The sequence below is a fragment of the Molossus molossus genome, unplaced genomic scaffold (assembly GCF_014108415.1).
Source record: "Molossus molossus isolate mMolMol1 unplaced genomic scaffold, mMolMol1.p scaffold_m16_p_7, whole genome shotgun sequence".
In the NCBI taxonomy this organism is placed as follows: domain Eukaryota; kingdom Metazoa; phylum Chordata; class Mammalia; order Chiroptera; family Molossidae; genus Molossus; species Molossus molossus.
In genome coordinates, this window is record NW_023425401.1 from 33,755,156 (window position 1) to 33,779,529 (window position 24,374).

The 24,374-nt window shown below is 33.9% G+C and overlaps 1 protein-coding gene across 6 annotated transcripts in view; it reads right to left on the bottom strand.

Moving 5' to 3' along the window:
* VPS50 (VPS50 subunit of EARP/GARPII complex) overlaps positions 1-24,374 on the bottom strand; it is a 126,485-nt gene that overhangs the window by 86,008 nt on the left and 16,103 nt on the right. For 4 of the 6 annotated variants that reach the window (XM_036247047.1, XM_036247045.1, XM_036247049.1 and 1 more), the window contains 7 exons: positions 16,869-16,991; positions 15,676-15,747; positions 12,844-12,897; positions 11,695-11,765; positions 10,879-10,996; positions 10,761-10,796; positions 9,514-9,596 (listed from right to left, as the gene is read on the bottom strand). In XM_036247047.1, the coding sequence (XP_036102940.1) occupies positions 9,514-9,596; positions 10,761-10,796; positions 10,879-10,996; positions 11,695-11,765; positions 12,844-12,897; positions 15,676-15,747; positions 16,869-16,991 (557 nt within the window). Of the gene's footprint in view, positions 1-9,513; positions 9,597-10,760; positions 10,797-10,878; positions 10,997-11,694; positions 11,766-12,843; positions 12,898-15,675; positions 15,748-16,868; positions 16,992-20,597; positions 20,621-24,374 lie in introns of those variants that run through there. The other 2 variants (XM_036247050.1, XM_036247046.1) reach the window with 2 other exon arrangements.

Genomic DNA, 24,374 nt, shown 5'->3' on the forward strand with positions numbered 1-24,374 from the left:
TTAAAAATACATATATAAAAATTATGTGCTTATGGAGTGGATATAACTGTATAGCCTTTAGAGACACCCTTCACCATCATTTAGAAACATAAATTCAAGTCATTTCAGTCAATCAAAGTATGTTAAAAGGATCTATTCAGAAACTTCTGGGTAATTAAAAGCTACATTATTGTCAGAAAATTAGTAGTTCTAAAAAGGTTAAAAGCTATTAAAGGCTATTTACAAACTTAATGTAATGAATCAAACAAGTTTGGTTCTGTATCACTACAGAAAATATTAAAGATAACATATCCATATATAACTAATTGTGTTCCTTTAAATAGCTGATCTAGGACACACACTGCAAAATGAGTCCTAAAAAGGTTGCATATAAATCCAAATTTTGTACAAGTTTGACCATGCAAAATACAAGATGGTATGAAGGTAATTAACTTCTTAATGATCTCTCCCTGCTCTGCTATTAATGAGCCATGTGGTTTAAGTCTAGTCTCCTAACATCTCTGAGCATCATTTTCCTATACAAAAGTGGGCTAGATCTAAAAGTTGCTATTGTGAAGGACAAACACATGCTATAAGAATGTACAGAAAAGTTTTCCATTAGGCAGACCTCACCCCCTGGATTTTAAGAGAATGGCAAGAACTAGCTGCTAGAGTTAATAGATAACCACTGCATTGTATAGATAACCACTGCTTTGTGTACACCGAAACTCCTTGCTCCCTCAGGCATAATGGCTAAATGCAAATATCTGCTTCTGTACCTGCTTGCTTGCTTGCAAACCCTTAGCCCAAATGCCTTAACAGGGGCTAAGACAACTATATAAGCAACCCTCTCCCTGAGCTCGCAGCTGCTCTCTCCTCTGCGTAGGATGGGACAGTCGCTACGCAGCTAATAAAGCTCTCTTAATTTGAACCCAGTTCGGAGTCTGAGTCTGGTCTGTCTTATTGGTCTACAACACTATCATCTCTCAAGTTCCAAGATTCTCAGGTCCCTCCATGTTGTCTCAAAGGATAAGAGATCTTTCTTTCTTACAACTGCATAGGACCTGGAAAGTATTATCCTAAGCAAAGCAGGCCAAGCAGAGAAAGACAAATATCACATGATCTCACTTATTTGTGGAATATAATGAACAAAACAAATTAATGAACAAAATAGACCCAGAGACATAGAAGTAGGGTACAGACTGACAATCCTCAGAAGAGGGAGTGGTGGGGGAGGAAGAGATAAACCACAGAACTTATATGCATGTATACATAACCAATGAACATAGACAACAAAGCTGGAGATGGGGCAGGGGGGATTGGGAGGAGGGTGTCAATGGGGGAAAAAGAAGAAATATCTGTAACAAAAATAAATTTTTAAAAAATTATCTTATATTGTGAGCACTAGTTACCCAATTATCACATCTTTGTATATGATTAAGTAGGGTGCTGAAAATGCTAAAATAAACTTAAATAAAATTTATACTTCTAAGTTTATAGTGAAAATTCCAGTCTATTTAGATCAGAGATATATTCCAGTAGTTTCAATCTATTCATAGCTGGCAGTTTGTCAACAGATCTCAAAGAGAAGTTGATTTTCAAACACTTTGAAGCCAGACCAACAACCCTAAGGTACCATGACGTGCCCACATGATCCTTCTAGCCATAAGTAGACTAAAACAACTCCTAAGATCCCTATGGATCTAGCCAGCAGATCTCTGTCCTCACTCTGTTCAGAAACCTCTGACCTAACCCAGAACGCAAACATTCACAACAGAGTCTGTTAGTAAGGGTACTAAAGATGTTCGGAACATCTCCAAACTTGATGAATTGTAATTCTAGAGTAGAGGTCAGGCCCAGGAGCCAAATCTAGCCAACAGCCTATGTTCCTAAACAAAGGAGCACAGCCACATGACTTTGTTTACATATTGTCTATGGCTGCCTTCCAGCTACAAGGGCAGGACTGAATAGTTGCAACCAAGATCTGATGGCCTACAGAGCTTAAAATATTATTATATTTCCCTTTAAAGACAAAATTTGCCAAACCAGTGCTAGAGTTCAGTGGAAGACTTTTTAGTTGGTCAACTGATCAAAGTTAAATTTATACGTGTATTTACATGTATATATTGTCATTTTAACTAAAAGTGTATAAACGTATTTAATTCAGTCATTTTTTCTTTAAAGCCAATGTCTTTTCACTTGATTGGAGTTTTAATTTCTTAGTCCCCTATGAGCCAAATCACAAATAAATTGTATGTAATTTCAAGTTTCAGTTTCTTTAAGGTAAAATAGAAACTTAAAAGACAACGAAAAACAATCCGAATGCCAAATCCCCTTTAGTTATTTTATATCCCCCAATTTTTATAAGTTGTCTCATTCTCAACAAATTAAAAAGGAAATTTATTTTTCACAATATGCTTTGTTTTTCACACATTCAATTTCACTTTCACAAACTTGTTTCATTAGTTTATTTACTTAACATAAATAACAATAACAAACACAACAGGCAGAAACAGGTTTAGGAAAATAATACAATTAATTCTAGAAGTATATAAGAAAAACTGGCTTACTAGCCATGAGCTTCCCACAGTATATAATAGCAATACATTAGTAGACAGTACAGTGTAGTAGTGGTTAAAAGCAGTAAAGTTCTGCATTCCAACAGATCTAAGTTTAAATCCTGGTTCTGCCACTTATTTTACAAAGCATCAATTCCTCACCTATGAAACAGACACAATAACAACTCTGGAGGAATATTTTATCAATACTAAATATGAAAAGGTAAGGAAAACGATTAGTACAGTGCTTAACACATAGTAAAGGCCCAACATCAAATATTATTATCATAACCATCATCGCTATTACCAGCATCATGATTCAATTTCAAAAACTAAAAAAATAAAGCCCTAGTGAGGAAACCTTATCAAAATCTATTTAGAATTACTGTACAGTCAGTGCTGCCTTAGCTAACAGTGCCTAGCTTCTGCAGCCGCTCCTATAAATGTCAATATTTTCCATGCCTGCAGGGGTATAAGAAGTGAGCCATTCACAGCATGAACATCTCTGATGCTCTTTTGTTTGTGTACTCTGTGCTCTTAACTGGCATATTATCCCACAGTCCTGCCTTTTAACTGCCTGTTATTTTAAACTCCTAGAGAACAAATACATTTCACAAGCTCTTGGCACAACAAGTAACATAGTCTCATGCAGATAATCACTAAATAATACTTTATTCTTGTCTCATTATCTAGGAGTAAAGAGTTAGACATAGATGACTTTTCAAGGCAACTGGGGAAATTTAGAACATCAAGCAGAAAGAGAAAAATCCTAAAAATATCTAAAGGAAAGGCACCCTTATGATGAAATGAGGAGAAGAGCATCTCATGCCGTCCTACAAAACAGGAGGCTAGAAGACAACTGAGTAATGCCTCGCATTTGTGTACAAAAAAATAATTTTTCTTTCAATCATGTGTGGGAACAAAATTAAGATCATTTCAAAAATCTAAAAATGTACCTGCCATGTATCCTATATATTCTCAGCAGTAACTGTAACAAGACAATATACAAAAAAATAAAAAATAAAAACTGAATAATAGCAGCTGAGTAGGACCTAAAAAAAGTAAAAAATGTTCAACAGAAAAAAAAAAAACAATACTGGATTTTGATTTTCATTTAGAGACAAAGAATTACTTCTTGTTTATAAGTCCAATCTTTCTACTTAGTTCTGCAGGTAATAATATTTATATAATCATAATACAGTAAACATGATTTATATTAGGTTAATTTTTTTAGAAGTAACCTATTGAAAAAGCACAGATTTCATTATAGTCAGAAAAAAAATATAAACTCAACCAAGTAAAAATAACAGTTTCACTAACAAAACCTGGAAGATGGAGAAGGAAAGAGAAGTAAAATTCCTATCTCTTATTGATATTTTATTACAGAGAGTAAACTACTATTTACAATGATAAACCAGAAAAAAATGATATCTTAATGTATTATTTTAAATTATAATTAAATCTACTAGGAAAAAATCAATCAGCTATAAAGGAAGTAGGAAAGGTAATAAGTGGGGCAGAAAGAAAATCCTTTACCTTTTAAGACCCTTTTGTTTTATTTATTTATTTATTTATTTATTTTTTTATCCTCACCCGAGGACATTTTTGCATTTTTTGTTCAGACAGAGCGGGAGGGAGAGAGAGGAAGAGAGAGAGAGAGAGAAACATCGATGTGAAGGACACATCGAGTGGTTGCCACCCGCACGACCAACCAGGGCCAGGGACAAACTGCAACCGAGGTACGTGCCCTTAGCGGGAACCGAACCCGGGTCTCTCTGTACCGCAGGCCAACGTTCTAACCGCTGAGCCAAACCGGCCAGGGCAAGACCCTTTTGTTTTAAACAGTATGTTTTTGCCGTGTGATTTTTACTTTACATTATTTTTTAAATGGTGGGGCATGGGGGAAAGAGGCACAGTAATACAAGTTAAAATAGAAAGGCGTGCAGGCAGGGTCAGAATAGAACAGTCTCAATAACTCAGCCTAAGCAGACCGAGCTACAAGGACTCCAGATCTACACAGGGGTGCAGCTAAGCAGACCTAGTGACCCCAACAGAAACACTCTCTGCTTGAACAGGGTTCCTAGGTTGCCCTTGCCGCAGACTAGAAGAAAGTGTAGGCATATCTTGCTAGGAAGAAAGAAAGAGCAACAGGGGAAAAACAGTCCTTAGTACTGCTATATTTGTATCTAAAAGCTGTGTTCATTATTCTATGATTTAAAGAAGTTCCAAAAGCTATAATTTTCATTCAACTCCCAAGATCATATTATGGGGAAAAAAAGTAAAAGGATATTTTAATGATTAGGTGAAATTAAATACAGTTATCCCTTGATACCCATGAGGTTTTGGTTCCAGGACCCTGTAGGCAACAAAACCTGGGGATGCTCAAGTCCCTCTTGTAAAATGGTGCAGTATTTGCACATAACTCATATTGACATTATAGGCTATAGCAGGAGTACGCCTACACTTCACTTCACTTTGGTGAATACAGTATAGTACTCAGTGTGTGACAAACACAAATTGTGCCTTTTGGAGCTTTCTGGGGTTTTTTTCCTAAATATTTTTGACCCGTAGTTGGTGGAAATCTACAGATGCAGACCCAAGGATATCGAGGGCTGAATGTACATCTGTCTATGTTAAAGTATAGTACTCAACAAATTATTTCTGAGGGTATGCAAACTTTTCAGTGCATAATACAGAATACTCTCAGGTTCACGCAAGTAGTTTCTTTCAAATGAAATTTAAAATAATAAAGAGCCCTGGCTGGTTAGAGCGTCAGCCTGCAGACCAGAGAGTCCCAGGTTCAGTTCCCGCTAAGGGCACATACCTCGGTTGCGGTTTGTCCCCGGCCATGGTTGGGGTCGTGTGGATGGCAACCAATGGATGTGTCTCTCTCACACTGATGTTTCTCTCTCTATCCCCCTCTCTCCTGCCCGCTCTATCTGAAGATACAAGCAAAAATGTCCTCGGGTAAGGATAAAAAATAAATAAATAAATGAATGAATGAATCAATCAATCAATCAATAAAATAAAATAAAAAAGAAATTCTGACTTTTAAGAATAACTTTTCTTTCCCTGGCCGGTTTGGCTCAGCGGTTAGAACGTTAGCCTGCAGAGCAGAGAGTCCCGGGTTCGGTTCCCACTAAGAGCATTTACCTCGGTTGCAGTTTGTCCCTGCCCTGGTTGGGGTCGTGTGGGTAGCAACCAGTCGACAACGTTTCTTTCTCTCTCTTCCCCCTTCTCTCCCTCCCGCTCTATCTGAAGATAAATGCAAAAAATGTCCTCGGGTGAGGATTAAAAAAAATATATATATATATTCTTGAAATTAATTTAGATAAATTTCAAAAAAAATTATGATTCACTCAGATATACTTTAACATAAACACACTCTGTTTCTTATTTACAGCAAATCCCAACTATATGACTTTCTGTCAACCAACTCAAAAAATGTCAAACAATATGAAAATGTTCCTTGTCAGTTATAAAAATGAGGAAAACTGGTGTTATAGTATCTTTTATTAAATATGATAAAAGAAAAAATAAATATGCCAAAACACAGCACATCTCAAGGAAGATACAGGTACCGAGTAGGTACTCATTTTCTTTTATTTTTCAATCAATTGATTACATCATTATTACTATTATTTCGTGTATTAAACTATATAGTCATATAACCTGAGACTTACTAGGTTTACAGTCAATGGCCCCTTGTGTGGAAGCAAACACGGGAGTTCTGTTTTTCCTACTTTCAGATCCTGACAGTCATCCCCCAGTTGTTCCATGTCATCTACCTCTAAGACCGCAGGGTGTCTGCCTTCTACCAAAATTTTTATTTCTAATAAAGGAGCAATGTGACTAGGAAAGAAAAGAGGCACATAGAATCTACCAAGGAAAATTAAGAAATAGACAAGCAGGTACACTGTACATATGAACTTGCCAGCAATATTAAAAGAAAAAATAACACAAGAATCTAAAAATGCTCTGAATCATGATTTTCTTAATGGACATTTCTAAAGGGAATATACTTCATGATTCCCTAGTCATTGACAGGAATGAAAATAAATATAAATGTTAAAGAAAATTAAAATGTAAATTCAGTTGGAAATTACTATTCCCGTGATCACCAGAGTGTCAAATGATTTTTCACTCTGATTCACTCAGGTCCAAGCAAAAACTAAATCTTGCCTTTGGCTAAATTCCTAACTCCAGGTAAATTAAAGGAATAAAGCGTTGATGAATCATGTCTGAAGGGACCCAGCTAGAGAACTCAAGAACATGTTGTATACTGGATTTAGAAGACCAGAAATAAAAAAAGAGCAAAAGAATAAATGTATAGAATAAAAAAAGTCCATCTAATTAATAAAGGCAAAAATAAAAAGTAGTAATAAAATTCTGGTCATTTTCATGGACTCAACCTGTTAACATATTAAATTACTCTGTCTATATATCCCATGTCACATTATCTACAAGAAGTGAACAAACTTCTTATGTTCTCCCAACGAGGAACTGAAGGATAAAAGAAGAGGTGAAGGGGAAAGTGGACTGGGTCAGGCAGGATGAATGGTGGCCAGCAAAGGCAACAGTGCTGCTATGTGGGAGAGAAGACTTGCTGATGGAAGGGCTGTCATCTCCACCAAACAATTCCGACTAGTACCTCTGCTCCCTGAGCCACTCTGACGTTGTCACTAACTCACCAAGTTACAAACACTACCCTAACAGTCTTCCCAGGAAACTCCATTACAATGAATTCCTTAGCCATCAATGTATTTGTGCATGTATTTTTACCTATTTTCAGAGAATAAGACAAACTATTCTTATTACTTGGATGATTCACATATGTAAACATAGCATCATTCTCACACATTGTATTATCTCAAATAAAACTGATTAATTTAAATCATCATTACAGATCTTTTCAGTTTTAAAACTTGACCAGGTTAAGTCACACCTCCTCCACATATCACTATATACATTAATTAAAAAGTACTTATAGGCTACTTCATGGTAACTTTAAAAAGCCCAAATGAAAATTTATTTCAAAAACATTTTTTATAGTTCACTCTAATCCAGTTAGATGTTTACTTTAGCATAGCCAAATAAAATTTATATTTAATGGAAAAAATAAAGTGTCAATACATGTCACCAATGCCCTCAATTTCCTGCCACCAAGTTTTCACACCCATTCCTGCCTACTGTAACCCCTGCAAAGCCTTAATATATTATGTTCTCTATTTCATTTTCAACCTCTCACTCTTTCCCATCCATGTTCAGTTATTAAGGTTTCTCCCTCTCAATTGCACATCTCTCTTTATAAAATGTCCTCATTCTACACTTATACATCCACCAAATCGGTCTCCAACAAGATCAACTCTGACTTCTTTGTTGCGATAAAGCCAACAGATAGATATTTTCAGTCCTCACTTTGCTTGGCATCTCTGCAATGAAGACTTCATCATGACACCTGTGATCTCATAGCCACAAACCCTCAACTCTTGGCTTTGCTACCTTCACCTGCTCCTCCTTCAGGTCTTGCATCATCTTGACCCCCTAAGGAAAGTGAGATCCCAACGCTTCCACTGTATGCCCAACCTCCTTCTCTCTAAAGCCTCATCCCACTTGTGCCTTCTTCAAGCCAAGTCCTTCTTGATAGATTATGTTCTCTAGAGATAATATCAGTTACATTATGTATGGTTGACCACTACACAGTCAATTCCAAAGCAAAGCACCTGGCTTATAATAAACACTCAATAAATACATAACTGCCTGAATTATGTTCACCCATTCATAAATAACTGTTCTCACTATAATGAATTTATCACCACAAAATTAAATAATGTGTTACTCTTTTCCAGGACCCAGAAGGCCTTTTAAAATTTTCAAATGAATAAAACCAAAAGATCACCAATACTACCCAACTATGTATTTCCTAATCCAATAAAAAGTATGTTGTTTCAATATGCATGATTCTAAAGGAAAAAATAGCATAAATATTTAAAGAGCATCTCTCTAGGGAGAAGTATCCAGTCCTTATTCCACACTCAGCAGAGACCTATGATGTCGGAGTATATTTTAAAAAAATTTAATTCAAAAATATAATAATGTTTAGGTCTACCATAATCTTTTTATTTTTCAAATATTTGCAATCAACATCTATAACACCAGTGAGTCGTGCCCACTGACTGTCAGAATTTCGATACGGGAGAGACTAAGGGGCTATATTCTATGATAGGTATGAATTTAATTTGAAACTGGGTTTGCTTGGCAAGAATACTATTATACTTAGAGTGTTATGTTTATCTGTGATGGTTTTAGAGAAATGACGAAAATTACACCTAAGGATTAGAACCTCCCCAAGGTAATGTCTTCAATAATACAAAACTTTCTTTTTAAGCCAACCAAAAATCCATTAATAAAGTTAGAATAACAAAGGATATAGCAGCCATTTTTACATTGTACATTTTATAAATAACTAAACAAAAGATGTAACACATTAAATAAATAGTCACTAAAATATTACAAGCATAAAGTGAGTTTCCACTTAATTTTCCAAAAAGAAATCTTATCAGGATGAGCCAAATATTAGAACCATCTGGATCTAAAAAAACAAACTACAAGAATACTCTCAATATTTATAAGCTGGGCAAAGTTAAGGAGGAAGAATTCCCAAGAGATTAAATGGAGCCCATGAACAGATAAATTTATTCTTCTCTACTACTCTATAAAAATGACATCAATCAGATTGGAAAGAATGAGTTTCAGTGAAGTGAAAAGAAAGGGTAGGATTAAAGAGTAACTGATCTTTCACACCTTAAGAATTATTATTTATAATAATTATTGTACTGCTCATTTATAAACAGGAATGTTAAAAGAACAAAGCACTTCATATTTATTTTTAATGTTTATTAACATTGTTTGAAACACAATTCCTACATTATAAACAGGCAAGAGAGTCAATTTTAAAATTTTTGTATTACCTTACCTTATGCAGCTGTAATGTTTAAAAGTGCTGGCAGCTTTCTGACATTCCAGGCACAACTGAATAGCTCCTGGATAGTCTTCCTCCTTAAGATAACAACAAGAGAAGTCATTAGACTAGAAACATTTTTCTTAAAGCCCCTGAAGAAAATAAATCTCTCTTCATACTCTATCCAAAAGTTACAGAACCAGAAAACTTTAATTTCCTTTATAACAGGATTAGAATACCAGCAACAAAAAATAATAAAATAGAAAGAGGCAACTAAGTCCAGACCTAAAATGTATGCATAGAAAAAATATTCTGTTCCCTCAACTACACAGTAACAGCTCTCTGTGACCATGACATGTGGATAAAGCCTATACAGGGTTATAAACTGCTTCACAGGGAAGGTGTTCTTTAACTATTAACATGCCTTCTTTGAGTAATGTTTGTATAAATGTTCTAAAACAATATGCATCCTACTTGTAATCAGCATTCAACAGTTCCACCACCAAGAAATCAACAAATATTTTTAAACAAATAAATTTGGAAAAAAGTAAATTATTCATTAAAAGACTCAGAATATTTTTATCACCTAAAGAGTAATTTAATGCCAAAATAATTTTTCATATGGATATCTCAAACCCCAGTTTGGTGGTAACAGTTTAGAAGTAATACAGTGATTACACAGAAAACCCTAAATATGTGTGTGTGTGTGTAGATATATATTAAGCTCACATCTAAGTTCAACAAAACAATGCAATTCAAACCACTGGGGATGTTGAGATGATGACCAAGAAGCTCGAGTGGTAAAAGGGAAACACACATGTAATGTTAGGCTTTTGTGAACCTTATTAACAGAAGTAGACTGAGAATGCTAATAAACCAACAAAGAGAAAACACATAGCTCACTCAGAAAACCAATTTATATGAGATTCCAAATGTAACTAATATGTGAAACATACCTTAAATCACTACTATATATCAGATGAAAAAGATAATTTTATTGCTATTTGAGTGCAAATACAATCAAAAGATACTGAAGGTAACATTCCGATGTTGCTACAAACTAAACATTTCTTCAAATTATAAATGAAGTGCATTATGTCAATAGAAAAAATGCTCTAGAGCAAATAAGTACCTTTACATGTCTAAAAAGGTTCTTTATACCATATACCAATTAGAGAAAAATGCTCATCTGAATTTTTTCACTATAATTTGTCTATTTGATATTATCAAGATCACCAAATTTCCAAGCCTTGTTAACTTACCTCTAGCATTTCACTTAAGCGCACATCTGTTCTTTGCTGGGGGGAAAAAAAATCAAAGGTAAAACCTGTTTCAATTATAAAATTAAGTTTTAATTTTTAAAAAGTAACTTGTATATACCAATGTTTTTATAGTTCTCAGAGACTGCAGAAGTCCAATCAGCAACTGACGTTTCCTTTGATTTGCAAGAAGGCCTAAACTAGCTTGAGTAAAACCTTCCTTTGCAATATTCAAGTGTCTGCAAAAATAAACAATAAATAGTTAAATTTTTCTAGTATAAAAAGAATACTATCCACACAGAACAATAGGCAACTAATAAGATAGTATCCTTGATTACTCTTAAAACTGAGAATTATGATTACTATCACAGATTTATTTGACAAATTTATATTCGACAGCTCAATCTAAGCCAGCAATACTCAAAGTGTGGTGGGTGGGCTAGTGCCAATCCTCAAACTGTTACTGGCCCATCAGAAGAAAAGTACAGTAATTGAGACTAAGCATTTAAAAACATTTAGATGTAATAATTTTTATGTTTCATGAATGAATAATTAAAAAATTGGGACTGTGTTTTGTATGTGTTTGGTTGTTTTTTGTTTTTGTTTTTTACATTTTCCTAGTATTTGTTTTTATTGCAGTTTATAAAAATAACAGTGTTACAAATTAGAAATTTAAAAAGAAAAAACTGGTCTTTCAGCACAGATAGTTTGATAAGAACTAATCTAAGCAATACAACAGCATTAATGTTTTTAAGCCATAACTAGATGGACAGACATTTCCCACATACCTTCTTAATGTAGTTTTTAGATTATATATGTTGTTACTAAATGGTACTGTAGAAATCACAGTTATAATTAAAAAAATCAATTATCATTGTTTCAGTTTTTCTTGACATGTTTTCCAGTTTAAAGAACAAAATATCATCAAATGCAATACCTCCTCCCATTTGTGCAGATAACAGCAGCTAACTGAAGACCTGTCTGTAACGAGGTAACTCTTTCAAGTTCCTATAAAAAGATTAAGTATAGGTTATTGTTTGAAGCATTTTATTTTTCTTTCCTATTCATATGGTACTCTAACAAAAACTTTAGTGAGTTTCCAAAAGACTGCTTGGCATAAAAAGTAGCAAAAAAATACCTGAATTTGAAACTGTTGGTATTTTTTTTCAACAAATTTATTTAAAATGACAATATTCAATTGATTTTCACAACAACATATGACAAAATATTTAGTTAGTATTGCTTGTAAGGAAATTTAGACCCAACCTGCTTTGTGCAGGCATAAACAAAGACTAATATATCCATTTCAATGTTTCTACCCAACAGAATTTCACAAGGTAATCAAGAATATGACAAATATGATTTCTGTTTGCTAAGATGCTTTGACAACAAATGTCCTCATTTGAATACTAGTAGATATTTCAAAGGATTATGAAGTCTCTGATTTTGTTTGCTGTTGTTAATCCTCATCCAAGGATATTTTTTCATTGATTTTTAGATAGAGTGAAAGGGAGAGAGGGAGAGAGAGAAACATTAACATGAGAGAGACACATCAATCAATTGCCTCCCGCATGACCCCCACCAGGACTAGGGATCAAACCTGCAACCTAGGTACGTGCCCTTGACTGGGAATTGAACCCTTCAGTCCTCGACCAATGCTCTAACCACTGAGCGAAACCGGCCAGGGCAAGTCTCTGATTTTCTAATAAAAAAACAGATTCTGCTACACAATTCCAATTTTAACATATTTTAAAGACAGGTTGTTACACTACTATTGAGTGTTCATTATTAATAATCTACATGTTACAGAGAACATAAAAGCAATTTTCGCTGGATATTCTACAGTTTGGAAAACCTAAGAGATTAGAATGTTATAAAAACTTTCATTTCTTCAGTTTGGCAAATCCCCCAAATGAGACAGAAACACACACATACACACACGCATGCACGCACACACACACCAAAAGGAGTCAGTATGTTGCTACACAACTATAAATAAAAGAATAAATTAAAATATTTGTTTCAGGATTAAGTCACACAAACATTTTTAAAATTTCACTATTGATAATAACAAATATTATTTTACCTTTACATAAGCAGGCTGCTTTTCAAGGATTAAATCTGCTACTTTTCTAGAGACCTATAAGAACATATAATCAAACAAAGGAAGAAAGAAAAAACTATTATATCTTATATTTAAATTTTTTCCAAGAATATTCCATAAGCCTTCCCTATAAATCCTACAGCATGCTATGACCACACATATTTCTCTGGGCTGTAACATTAGTAAAAGAAGTACAACACAGAGCATAGTACTTGGTTCTTAATAGAAACTCAACAAATGGTCATTATGACTATTAATAATGTGAGTATCATTATACAATTTAACTAACAGGCACAAAAGTTTAATTATCTTTAAGGATTCAGGATTTGCATTAAAAGATGAACTTGTTAAGATAAATGTTTAATCAACTGAATTTATGAAGATAATATCTGAATAACCGAGAATGTCCTTGTATCCTTTAAATCCTTTTGTACCACGTAAGAAGACAAACAATAATTTGGTCCTCTCCTCCTGAAAAACTGAGAATGCGTGTTTTTTGGACTGCTATGAAGATATCTGAGATTTTCTTAGCTAATTCCATGAATAATGTTAACATATGCAAGTTAGAATTATAATGATTTTGAACATGAGGCTTGTATTTCACAATTTCAGAGGCCTTCACCAGACTGCACTATGAGATACCAAGTCTAGTACAAAGCATGGTACACCGAAGTTATTTAGTTAATGTCTGCTCAAGAAACACAATGGGCTCCCCTTCCCCAGGCCAACTGAGAATAAAACATTACACGCACATTTACTAATTGCATTAATCCTTTCAGGGTTTCTTAATCTACTTTGATTTTGTGTATATATGTATATATATATATATACACACACACACACACACATATATATTGATGTGTACAGGAAGGAATTTGTAAAGATGTATCCAGATAAAATCTACCTAATTTTACCAAATTGGGTCTATTAAAAAAATTGGTAATGTGACAAGCAGTGTGCTAAGTGCTTTTCCTACGTCATCTCAATTAGCACTCATGACAATCTATAGGAATGGGTTACATGCTTCCTCATTTTCCAGATGAGTAATCTTAAACATAGTAGTAGTAACTCGCTCACAGTCCCACAGTTAGTAATTGCAAGGCCAGGATCCACGCCCAGGTTTATAAAATTCCAAAGGTCACTATGTGAAGGGGAACATTTAAACATGTTGAAACCAAGAGAAGGCAAAATGATGTCACCATCCACTGAAATCTAATTCACCAAAAGCACAACATAGTTTTACTACACAACCCTCTAGTGCTTCCCCACACCACAGCTGCTGCCCCAGGGAGATCCCAGCACACAGTGAGACCTCTGGTTGTAACACAAAAGAAAGAGAAGTAAACAGTAACTCACTGCTTAAGGATGAAGTTCTGAGATATTGTTAGGCAATACTGTTGTGTGCAAATCATGGAGTGCGATTAAACAAACCTTGACGGTATAGTCTACTACACACCTAGGCTTCCTAGGCTACAAATCTGTACAGCATGTTACTGTACTGAATACTGCAGGCAGTTCTAACACAATGGTACTTGTGTACATAAACATATTTAAACATAGAAAAGGTACAGTAAAAATAGTAGAAAGACAAAGTGTGTGTGCAGCACGCATGCTGTGGAGGAAAATGTGAGAAGGACAGTGTATGTCAAGAGGAGGAAGGGAGGAAGAGGAAAAAAAGAAGGGGAGAGAAGGGAGAGCAGAGATCGAAAGAGACCAAGAGAGACAAAGCTTGACAGGAAAAATAATCAAAAGGGGAGGGAGAGAAAGAGGGAGAGAGGAATAAGTAATGGGACTGGGAAGAAAGAGCAAAAAAGAGAAAGAAACAGAGGGAAGGGAAGTGAGCTTGTTGGAAAGATGGGGCAGGTTCCCAGTCTCCCCTCCACCCCCTTGCTCCCAACTCCTAGCCCCAGCCTCTAGCAAGCACATGACAGGGGACAGCATGCTTAGCCTTCTCCTCTATTTAAACTACTCAGAGCTAGAAGTAAATTCAGCATCTTAGATAGGTCCAGTCTTTTCTTTCAACACAAAGTTTTTGCTTATAATACAGCATAATCTTATGGGTCAATGATGGTACATGTGGTCAGTCATTGTTACACAGTGTATGACTCCATCTTCCTTTATTTGTCAGATGTATTATTAAAACACATCTTAAATTCAAACACATAAGTGTATTACTATTGCTCCTTTAGTATTAAAAAAGTTAACAATTCCACATACTACCACTATTTAATCTTCTACAGTACCGTCTGAATTTTATAAAAGGAAATCAGCCTAATGTGAGGAAATTACAGACTCACAGAATTTTACAGTATTAGAGAAAACGCAGGCCTATCCCCTCATTTCACAGATAAAAACAAGAGATTTACCAAGGCTAATTGACTTCTCCAATGTCACACACTGAAAATAGTGACTACAATTCAGACTTTCTGAAGCCTATCCTTGTATTGTCTTTGGTCATATTTCAACTAGAAGTAGGGTCCTTTATTCTAAGGTTAAAAAACAAAATAAAACAAAAACACTCCATCACAAAACTATGGGTAGTTTTGCATGAAAAGGAGACTAAGAGTACTTAGTAATCAAAAAATATTTAAGAATCCTTTGATCACATTTAGGATTCCAGAGAAAGAACTGCAAGTTCTGAATAGGCATTAAATTTCAATATAAATGTATCATTTGAGTCAAAGACATGTTAAGTAAAGTTTTTTCAGTATGTTAATATTTTAGTTAAACCATAAGATCTGAAAACATTATACCTTTCTGCTGTGTTTCATTTAAAGTTTTGTCACAAAGAAACAAAGTAAGTTTTTTACTTACTGCAGCTTGTTGCTGTTTCAATTTGTCTCTGTACTCCTCTAATTCTTGCAAATTGAGAACAGGAGGGAGCTTCTAAAAAACAAATTCAATGGAGAAAAGTAAAATAAATGGTTTAGTTTGGTGTCATTTACCTGTATACCTCTGACTTATGAACTGTGCATACAAAGCAGTGTCCCTTCTCATTTGTGTCCCTTCCTCCTGTCCTCCCCACTAGACTCCAGACACAAAAGCCTACCATCTGTGTCGCCCAACCCTCTGGTGCTCCTCGCCAGCCCACTATCTCCACCACTGCTGCCTCCGACCTCCAGGAGAGCTCACTACCACTGGGACCCTGAGCCCTGGGCTAGGAGACACTGCTCCCATGACCTGTGATGAGAGAAAGTGAGAAAGTCCCTAACCCTAATCCCCACTCCACCACACAGGCATATCCCTACTCTTCTACGACAGAATTCAAAACATATTTCCCCTCTGAAATACTACAAGTATTAACTAAGCACTACAGTGTCATAGTGATGGTTGTTGGAGTACATTCTAGATTATACTTTGGCCTTCAAAGGGCAGCATGGGAAACTAACAAAAGTGTGTACCACTGTGTAGATGTGCAACTCCAAGTTAGACTCCAAGTCTCAGTCAACTAATTGATGAAACCTCAGAATAAGCTGGGGAATGACTTTGTATGCACTGCATATAACGTATTTGTATGCACACTGTGTTTGGTTGTGTCTAAGAGCAAATTTTACTATTCTGACTTTTTTTTAAGGTTTTTATAAATTTAAAATGCCAATGCTATAAACATTATGGCATAGGGATATTTAACATGACTAAGCAATTATGTAAATATATATCCATGTAAATATATATCCATGATTAAAAGTACTAGAGCTTTTCTAAACATATTTAGCCAATATATAAGAAAATAGACACAGCATACTAACATACTGTATGTTAACAGTTAAAAACCAAAAATACAGAAACATTTCCTAGACCAGTATTCTAATCTAGACTTAATTTTACATTTTTAAAAATAACTTCATCTTTAAACAATGCTGACGGTTCATTTAATCACAATATAGTCATAACAAACCAATCCTGGTATCAAAAAAATGTAACATCCCTAAAAAGCATTCAAATCTCACAAATTCAGTCACTGGTTAAAAAAAGGCTTTAGATAGGTGTTAATGAATTTTTTTTACCTCCAGCTCATATTTAACAATATCAAATGAGTCTGAGGAAAAATATATTTGTTCAATACTATTGATTAGTTCTTGTTCAGCTTGAGGGTCAGTAGGCTGTTCTCGAAGTTCTCGGAATTCCTCCTTTAAGAAAAAAAAATCACAATTACAGTACTTGTAGCTGTTATAATTCTATATGCATGGAAATAAATAATCATCTGTCTTAACAGTCACAAATCTCTGAGGAATCATTCTGATCAAAGAGACAAACTGATAGAAAACAGGAAAGTTCATGAAATATAAGGAAATAGACAAATACTAAAAACCAATTATCTGCCCTGGCCAGTTTGGCTCAGCAGTTAAAGTGTCGGCCTGCAGTCCGGAGAGACCCGGGTTCGGTTCCCGCTAAGGGCACGTACCTCGGTTGCAGTTTGTCCCCGGCCCTGGTTGGTCGTGTGGGTGGCAGCCACTCGACGTGTCCCTTCACATCGATGTTTCTCTCTCTCCCTCCCACTCTAGCTGTACAAAAAAATGGAAAAATATCCTCGGGTGAGGATAAAAAAAAAAAAAAAAACAATTATCTATTAAAGAAAAAAAAGCCAGTTTGATCATTCAGATTTTATTTTCAATTCCTTGTGTGCCAACTAGTAGTTGAGAGACCTTAGATGTTTCATGAAAGAAAAAAAACCATCCAGTATTTGTCATACATCCATATCACATATATACATGTTTCCATCATTTAACAACATTCTAATATCTGTCTCCCCACAGATACACAGAGAACAACATCTCAGTGACTGCTGGGTCACAATCAGTATTGGAATCCTAAGCAGCAGACATCCTTCCTTATGCTGAGAATCTCACAGTTCATCTAAGAAACAATGGCTCCAGAAAAACTTCCCAAGTTTAGCTCTGCAAGTCTATGAGACTTCCTTCAAAGCGTATTAATACTGCGACAAATGATATGATTATGAACCTAGTGTTCTGTATTTGATAAAATGCTCCTCTCCAATAATACAGAATGGGGCATCTACGACTTTATATAATTAAAGAGAGTTTGACAGACAAATCCCTACATTATGTCAGCATCCTTATCCTATGCAACTTCACTGCATAATTAGACAAACCTTCAGTTAACTGGGAAATTTCAGTAATCCCAATACCCTCTCTCAACTACACTAATTAATCAAGGCATTATTACAGACATATAATAATGTTTAGTAATTTGATTATACATTTAAGTACACAAAAATAAACTAGTATTTAAATCATTTTACAGTCATTAAAATAATACTTAACAGAAATTCTTAAAGAATTCTCACTAATTAAATACACAAAAAATTATATGGTCAAGTAGAGGACATTATTTTCCAAATAGAAGTATTCTAGATTATTTTATTGCAGGGCATAGTTTTCAATAAGAAGAAAGCTTCATATACTTTTTTAAAAATAGTCTTCCTTATAGCTTATATATTGGTTAGACTTTTATTTATATTTTAAATTTGTAAACCTATTAAACAAAAAACTATCTCCTCTTAGATCTAAGCTAGAATATTAGAGCAACAAATCTGAAACTCAAGAGAATATTTAACTGTTTAAATTTAAAATTCCAGTAAATTTAAAAGAGAAGGTAAAGCCACATAAAAATCAAACCTGTATAATTAAAAGTGCAAGAAAAAGAAAATGCCTCTCTGTACCAAAACTCAATTTATAAAAATACACTAACAGAAAAAGGTCAAAGATACAGCCATCACCAATTCAGTATGCAATTAGATACTATGAGTACAGTAAGAAATAAGTGGAGGCTGTATTGGGGGTGATGTATCTACAACACACTAATCTGCGTGGCACCAAGGACAGCAGCACTGAAGAACAGACTTAGTCAAACCACACCATTTGCAGAAGGGTTCTCAGCTAGCCTATCCACAAGCAACCTCCCTGCATCCAATGCAAATGTAAAAATGACACTGAGAAATGAAATGGGAAAAGAGATCAGAAATTCCTGGTAATCTCCCTCCCTAAAAGTCCACAAGCATTTGAAATACCAACTTCATTCAAATGCTGTAAGCTTAAGTATTGGAACAGGGTCCAAGTAAGCATATGGCAATGTTGCCTCCCTAGGAATTCCACAGCACCAGTAGCAAATAAATGTACTTGGTACCACTCAAAAACAACAACAAAAAGACCTGAAGACTATAAAAACTGCTAAGACTAAAAAACATCAGGTATAGAGCTAAGTCAAATATTGAAATATACTGTATGGAATGAGCACTTTACCTTAAACGTATAAATGCCAATAACATATAACTATACACTGAAGTTATCCACATACCACCTAAATGATTGATCTAAAGGTAAAGACATGGGTTTGCCCAAGGTTGCAACTCTGCTATTAACCTTGGGCAACTTACTTAGTCTCTCCATGCCTAGTTTTTGTCACCTATAAAGGACACACACACTCAAAATGACAGTGAAACAAATAAATATCCCAAGTTATAAGAATGTCAAAGGGAAAACATGATTTCATTTATAAATATCTCATAAGTGTACATTTCACAAATGTGATGAATCTGTAAAAAGAGTACAATCTGTATATGTATATAAAAGGTCAAATGCCATTTCTTCCTAGAGAACTAAGCAATTATATCACAGAAAGCAGGCAAACTCGTATAATTTCAAAGAACTGACATGTAACACTTGACACACGAACTTGCAATAAGGAAAGAGATAAAACCAAGAAAGACAGGAAAATAAATACAGCACATAAAGTAGGATTCAATCCAAAACAAATGCCCTCCACTATATTCCTATAAAATACTCTCTCCTTTCACACAACTTAGTGGCTCCTGTGTAAAAACATTCAAACTCCATTCTGTTTAGAATCCCAGCCACCCCTGTATCCCACTGCACTTGAATAAGCTGTAAGACTGTTTCTTCTCATCATTCTCCAAAGGTTTTGTCGCCAATAGTGCTGCTTGCTCGACTTGATTACATACTTCTTGAGAACTAAGATTTCTCCTTATTACTCCATCACTATGCCCTGCAGTGCCAAGGCACATTGTAGATAATCACTACTGATCAAACTAAAATTAAAAGCACAGTGAGTTATATTTTTAAAAAAGGAATACAAGAACAAAAGAAAGAAAAAACAACATATTCTTATTTTGATGGTAAACTTTTTCCACAAACTTTGAATAAAATGTTTATTTTTTCTAACTAAAAATAACAACAAACATTAAATAATTTTAGGGCTATTTTATGCATGTAAATTAGAAAAAAAATACAAGCATCTAGATTGCATAATTTTACCATAATTACTCCATAAATTTGCCATTATATAACTTGGTTTCCTAGGATTAGAGATGTACAAAAAAGCCTAATTCTTCACCTAAATCAAAACCAAATTTGCAAACCAATATATATTTATGAAGCAAAATTTTATGTAAACAAAATGAACAAAAGATTTCCTACAAAACAATTATAAGACAAAATCAGGAGAACAGAGTAACAAATGAAGCTCCTTATACCATATTAAATATGTCACTTTTTTTAAGGTACAGTAATATCAGATATTTAAGTGGAATCAAATAATTATTTTAATATTATATTATTCCTAAACTTATTAAAGGATTTTATTTTTATAGTAAATTTTGTCACATAGTAACTAAAAAATACATGTTATCATTAACAGTGGTAGAAAGGTTCTGTAAAGCTTGAAAACTCAAAACTAATTTATCAACAACTACAAACCATGAAATATGCCACAATTTGCCTGCCAATGGTAATCAACTACACCTAAAATAAAGAAAAAAGTACATTAATGTCACCCCAGAATTAAAGCTGGAGTAAAACTATAATTAAAGTAATAAACTAAACTGTAAAGGAATAAAAACAAAAGTTCTTTTGGCCAAAAAAAGAAAAAATCAAATCTCTCCCATACAATTAAGAAGAAATAACCTGCCTACTTTCAAAGCTCTATTGCCTTACCTTTCCCAGTCAAACCATATATTTCAATTTAACATTTTTTAAATTCCCACTATGTGAAAATCCTCAACACTAGGTCATACAGAAACAGAGATGAGTAAAATACAGCCTTCCCCTCAAATAGCTGCTAAAGTAATAGGAGGGAGATGAATGAACAGTAACAATGCAAGGCAAAACATAAGGGAGATAGAGACATAACAAAGGGCATCAAGGGACAGTGAGTTCACATCTGATGGAAGAGATGTGAACTCTTACAGAATATGAGAATAGGTAAAATCTCAAATTTAAGAAATCGGGGGAATAAGGTTACAAATATAAAGCAAAGGATGTGTAAAAACAATGTAGTAGGAAAGCATACAAGTTAAGCAAAAGAGGATGACTTCAGCAGGGTAGAAAAATGTCTTGGGGAGAGTGTGCATGTACACCAAGAGGCAATAAAATGCAACGATTGAAATTTTTTTTTAAAATACAATATATTTTTATATATATACTAGAACCATATTTTTCCATTAATAAAAAATATATATATTCAACACATCTATCACTGTCCCAGGTGCTATATCAAAAAAGCATAAATATTCAATATTTTCTTTACATAATGAACCAAGCAGGATTATTTTAGTAAAGTGATAGACAACAAAGAAGTTATTCAATATTTTAGAGTCTGTCTTTGCAGCAGTTACAATACACTATAAGGTTGCATATAATATTACCTAGTCTATTTTTCTATTTAGATGATCTCTGAAATAAAGCTACATGAATATATATATAAAAATGCTCATCATAAATATAACTTTTTGAAAAATAAAGAAAAACAATCAGAAATTTAAGTCAACATTTTAGCCAAGCCATTATTCCTCTCAATATAACACAAAAGGCTTTATAAGAACTGAGGATTCAGGTCTACAAAACAACTGGAGCCCTCAAGTGTAAAGTGTTATAAACATTTCCAATATATTTATGGTTTCTAAGAAGTAGGCTATAACTTTACAAAGCAATTTCTCACTTAAGAACTCATCCCTTGAGGGAATGTATTCAGGCTTAGGAGGGAAAAAGAAAAGATTACAAATTTTGCATTTAACCACCACTTTCAATTTATACAAAATACCACACTAATTTAAAATACTAACCCAAGTTCAGGATTTTCACTTTCATAAGTGTAAAAAGTTAGTTATAAACAACTTAACGGTTCTTCTTACCTTATTAAATAAAATACTCTCTTTAATTTTGAAAAGTAATTTAACCTAATTTTTAGACCCACAGAACAGCTTGGAAGCTTATAATCTTCAGCAGTAGGTTTTTATTCAAACAAAAAGATGAATACCAAATCTTCATTTCACAGATCAGGTTTTAAAACCCCACAGAAAATGTATGAAATAAAATATGAAATGCAAACCAACTTCCATTTCTGCACTTAGCATATTAGACCACAGTTCACATTACATACCTGAATGGCAGAATGCACTGTGTTGGGAAGGAGTAGGGGAGAAAAGGAAGAAATTTTTCACTTGTATAGTATGAATTTGGGTTTCCCAAGATATACCTTATCAAAGACTTTTTTTTTTTTTTTTTTACTGTTTCCATTTCTTTATCAGTCAACATAATAAAGTTATTCTTGTTATAATAAATTCTAAAAATGAAAATCATAGTCTTGTCAAAGTTAATATCACATTAGAGCTCTGGGAAAGAAAAAAAGAAAAGTTTAGCTAGCACAATCTATATAGACCTAAAAGGAAGAACAAAAGCATACATTTTCAACATTCAGTCAGCATTATAAAAATCATAAATCACTGAACAAAAACAAGTTTTCTGTTTCCAAATGAAATAGGATTCAAGATCACAGATACCCTAAAACCATACATATACCACATAAATTTGTAATGAATTGCCAGATGTCTGGTTATGTGAGGAAATGGCATATTTTCTTTAAATCCCACTAGAACGACAATAATAATCCATCAAAGCAGCGGTTCATCAGTTTGTATTTGTGTGTTTTAAATAAAACATAGCTTTTAAAGTCTAGCATGTTTTTCTTCAGTCTTCCAGTGCCATCTAGTGGAATACTGTGAGGTTACAATTTGAAAGGACGTTTCAGCAAAACGACTTAAAGATTTTTTAAAAGGTTATAAAAATAACTGGTGTTATTTTAATCCAGCTTTACAACAGACATGTGATAAAAAGAATATATTTTAATCACTTTTTATATAATAATAGCATTCTAAATATATACAAATTTGTTTTTTAAAGATATTTCTTTAAAATATCTTTAAGATATTGATATATAAATCATGAAATAAAATTGATTTTATTCACAGGATTGTACTGAGTTATTAACATGTACTAAAACACAAAATTAGAAAGCAAAACTTTAATGCTTGATTCTCTGACAAATATTTTTATTTACTTCTCTTATTCAATAATTATTTTTTAACAAGTATTTCCTAAATTTATTTCTATGAAAAGAAAAACATTATGGATAATAGCTTTAGAGATAGCAATTTTTTAAAGCTATATTTTAAGAATTCTCGGCTTCAATGAACACCACCAAGCTATTTGCCACATGCCTGTCCATCTGGAAGTTACTGCTGAAGAAAAGACACATCACAAATTAGAGAAAAATCCATTGTGTAACTCTAAATTTTGCTTTTCTTTCGTATGTCAAATGTCTTATCCGAGCCTCTCGCTGAAAGAACTACTGTCTATTCTGAGAAAAGACATCACAGCACCTTCAATCACAATGTCTAAAAAAGCCTCTGTTTCCAATTCCTTCATATTCCACATCCAATAAAATCCTCAGTCCTAAATTCTGCTTTTTAAATGTCTCTCAAATTTAACCCTCTGTTTTCCTAAACCTCATGCTCTTACCTTCTTTTTAATCAGTATACTAGTGTTCAGGATTTCCACTCAAAAATCTGCCTGTACACTAGTTATCCTTCTAAAACAAATTAATTGCCCCCTCTAGAAGACTCTGTACTCACTTCTACTACTCCCAATCCTCTCCTAGCTGTGCTCCTACTGTGCATACTCTATTGTGCTTTCACTATTCTGCAGTTACCTACTTTTCCTCGTCTCTCCCACGTAGATTGAAGTAGGAACGTTCTTATACCTCTTGGCATCTTCAAAACTTAGGAACTGTGGCTCAATAAATGATTGCTAAATGTACTGTGTGAATGATTTATTACGATCTGCTATGAAAGAAGGGTTAAAATATCAAGCATCTGAAGGCAAGAGGAGCCTAATCTCATTAATGGTTAAAAACCACACAGCTAAACATTGTTAGCCATGAGTGCCTAAGAAAAACTCAAAATGATTTTGCAGATGGTTAGTCTTTCTTGGTACCACCTGCAAAAGATACCTATTTTAAATGATATATAATCCTAAATTAAACGTGCTTATCCCAATCACTAAAGCTAAAAAAGTATCCTAGTCATAAACTTCAATACTAATCCTGTCTAATACAGACACCAATATACTCATCTTCCAAAAAACTATTCAGTACATTCTTTTGAATATGTATTACAGAGCTAAAAGGGCTCCTGAAAA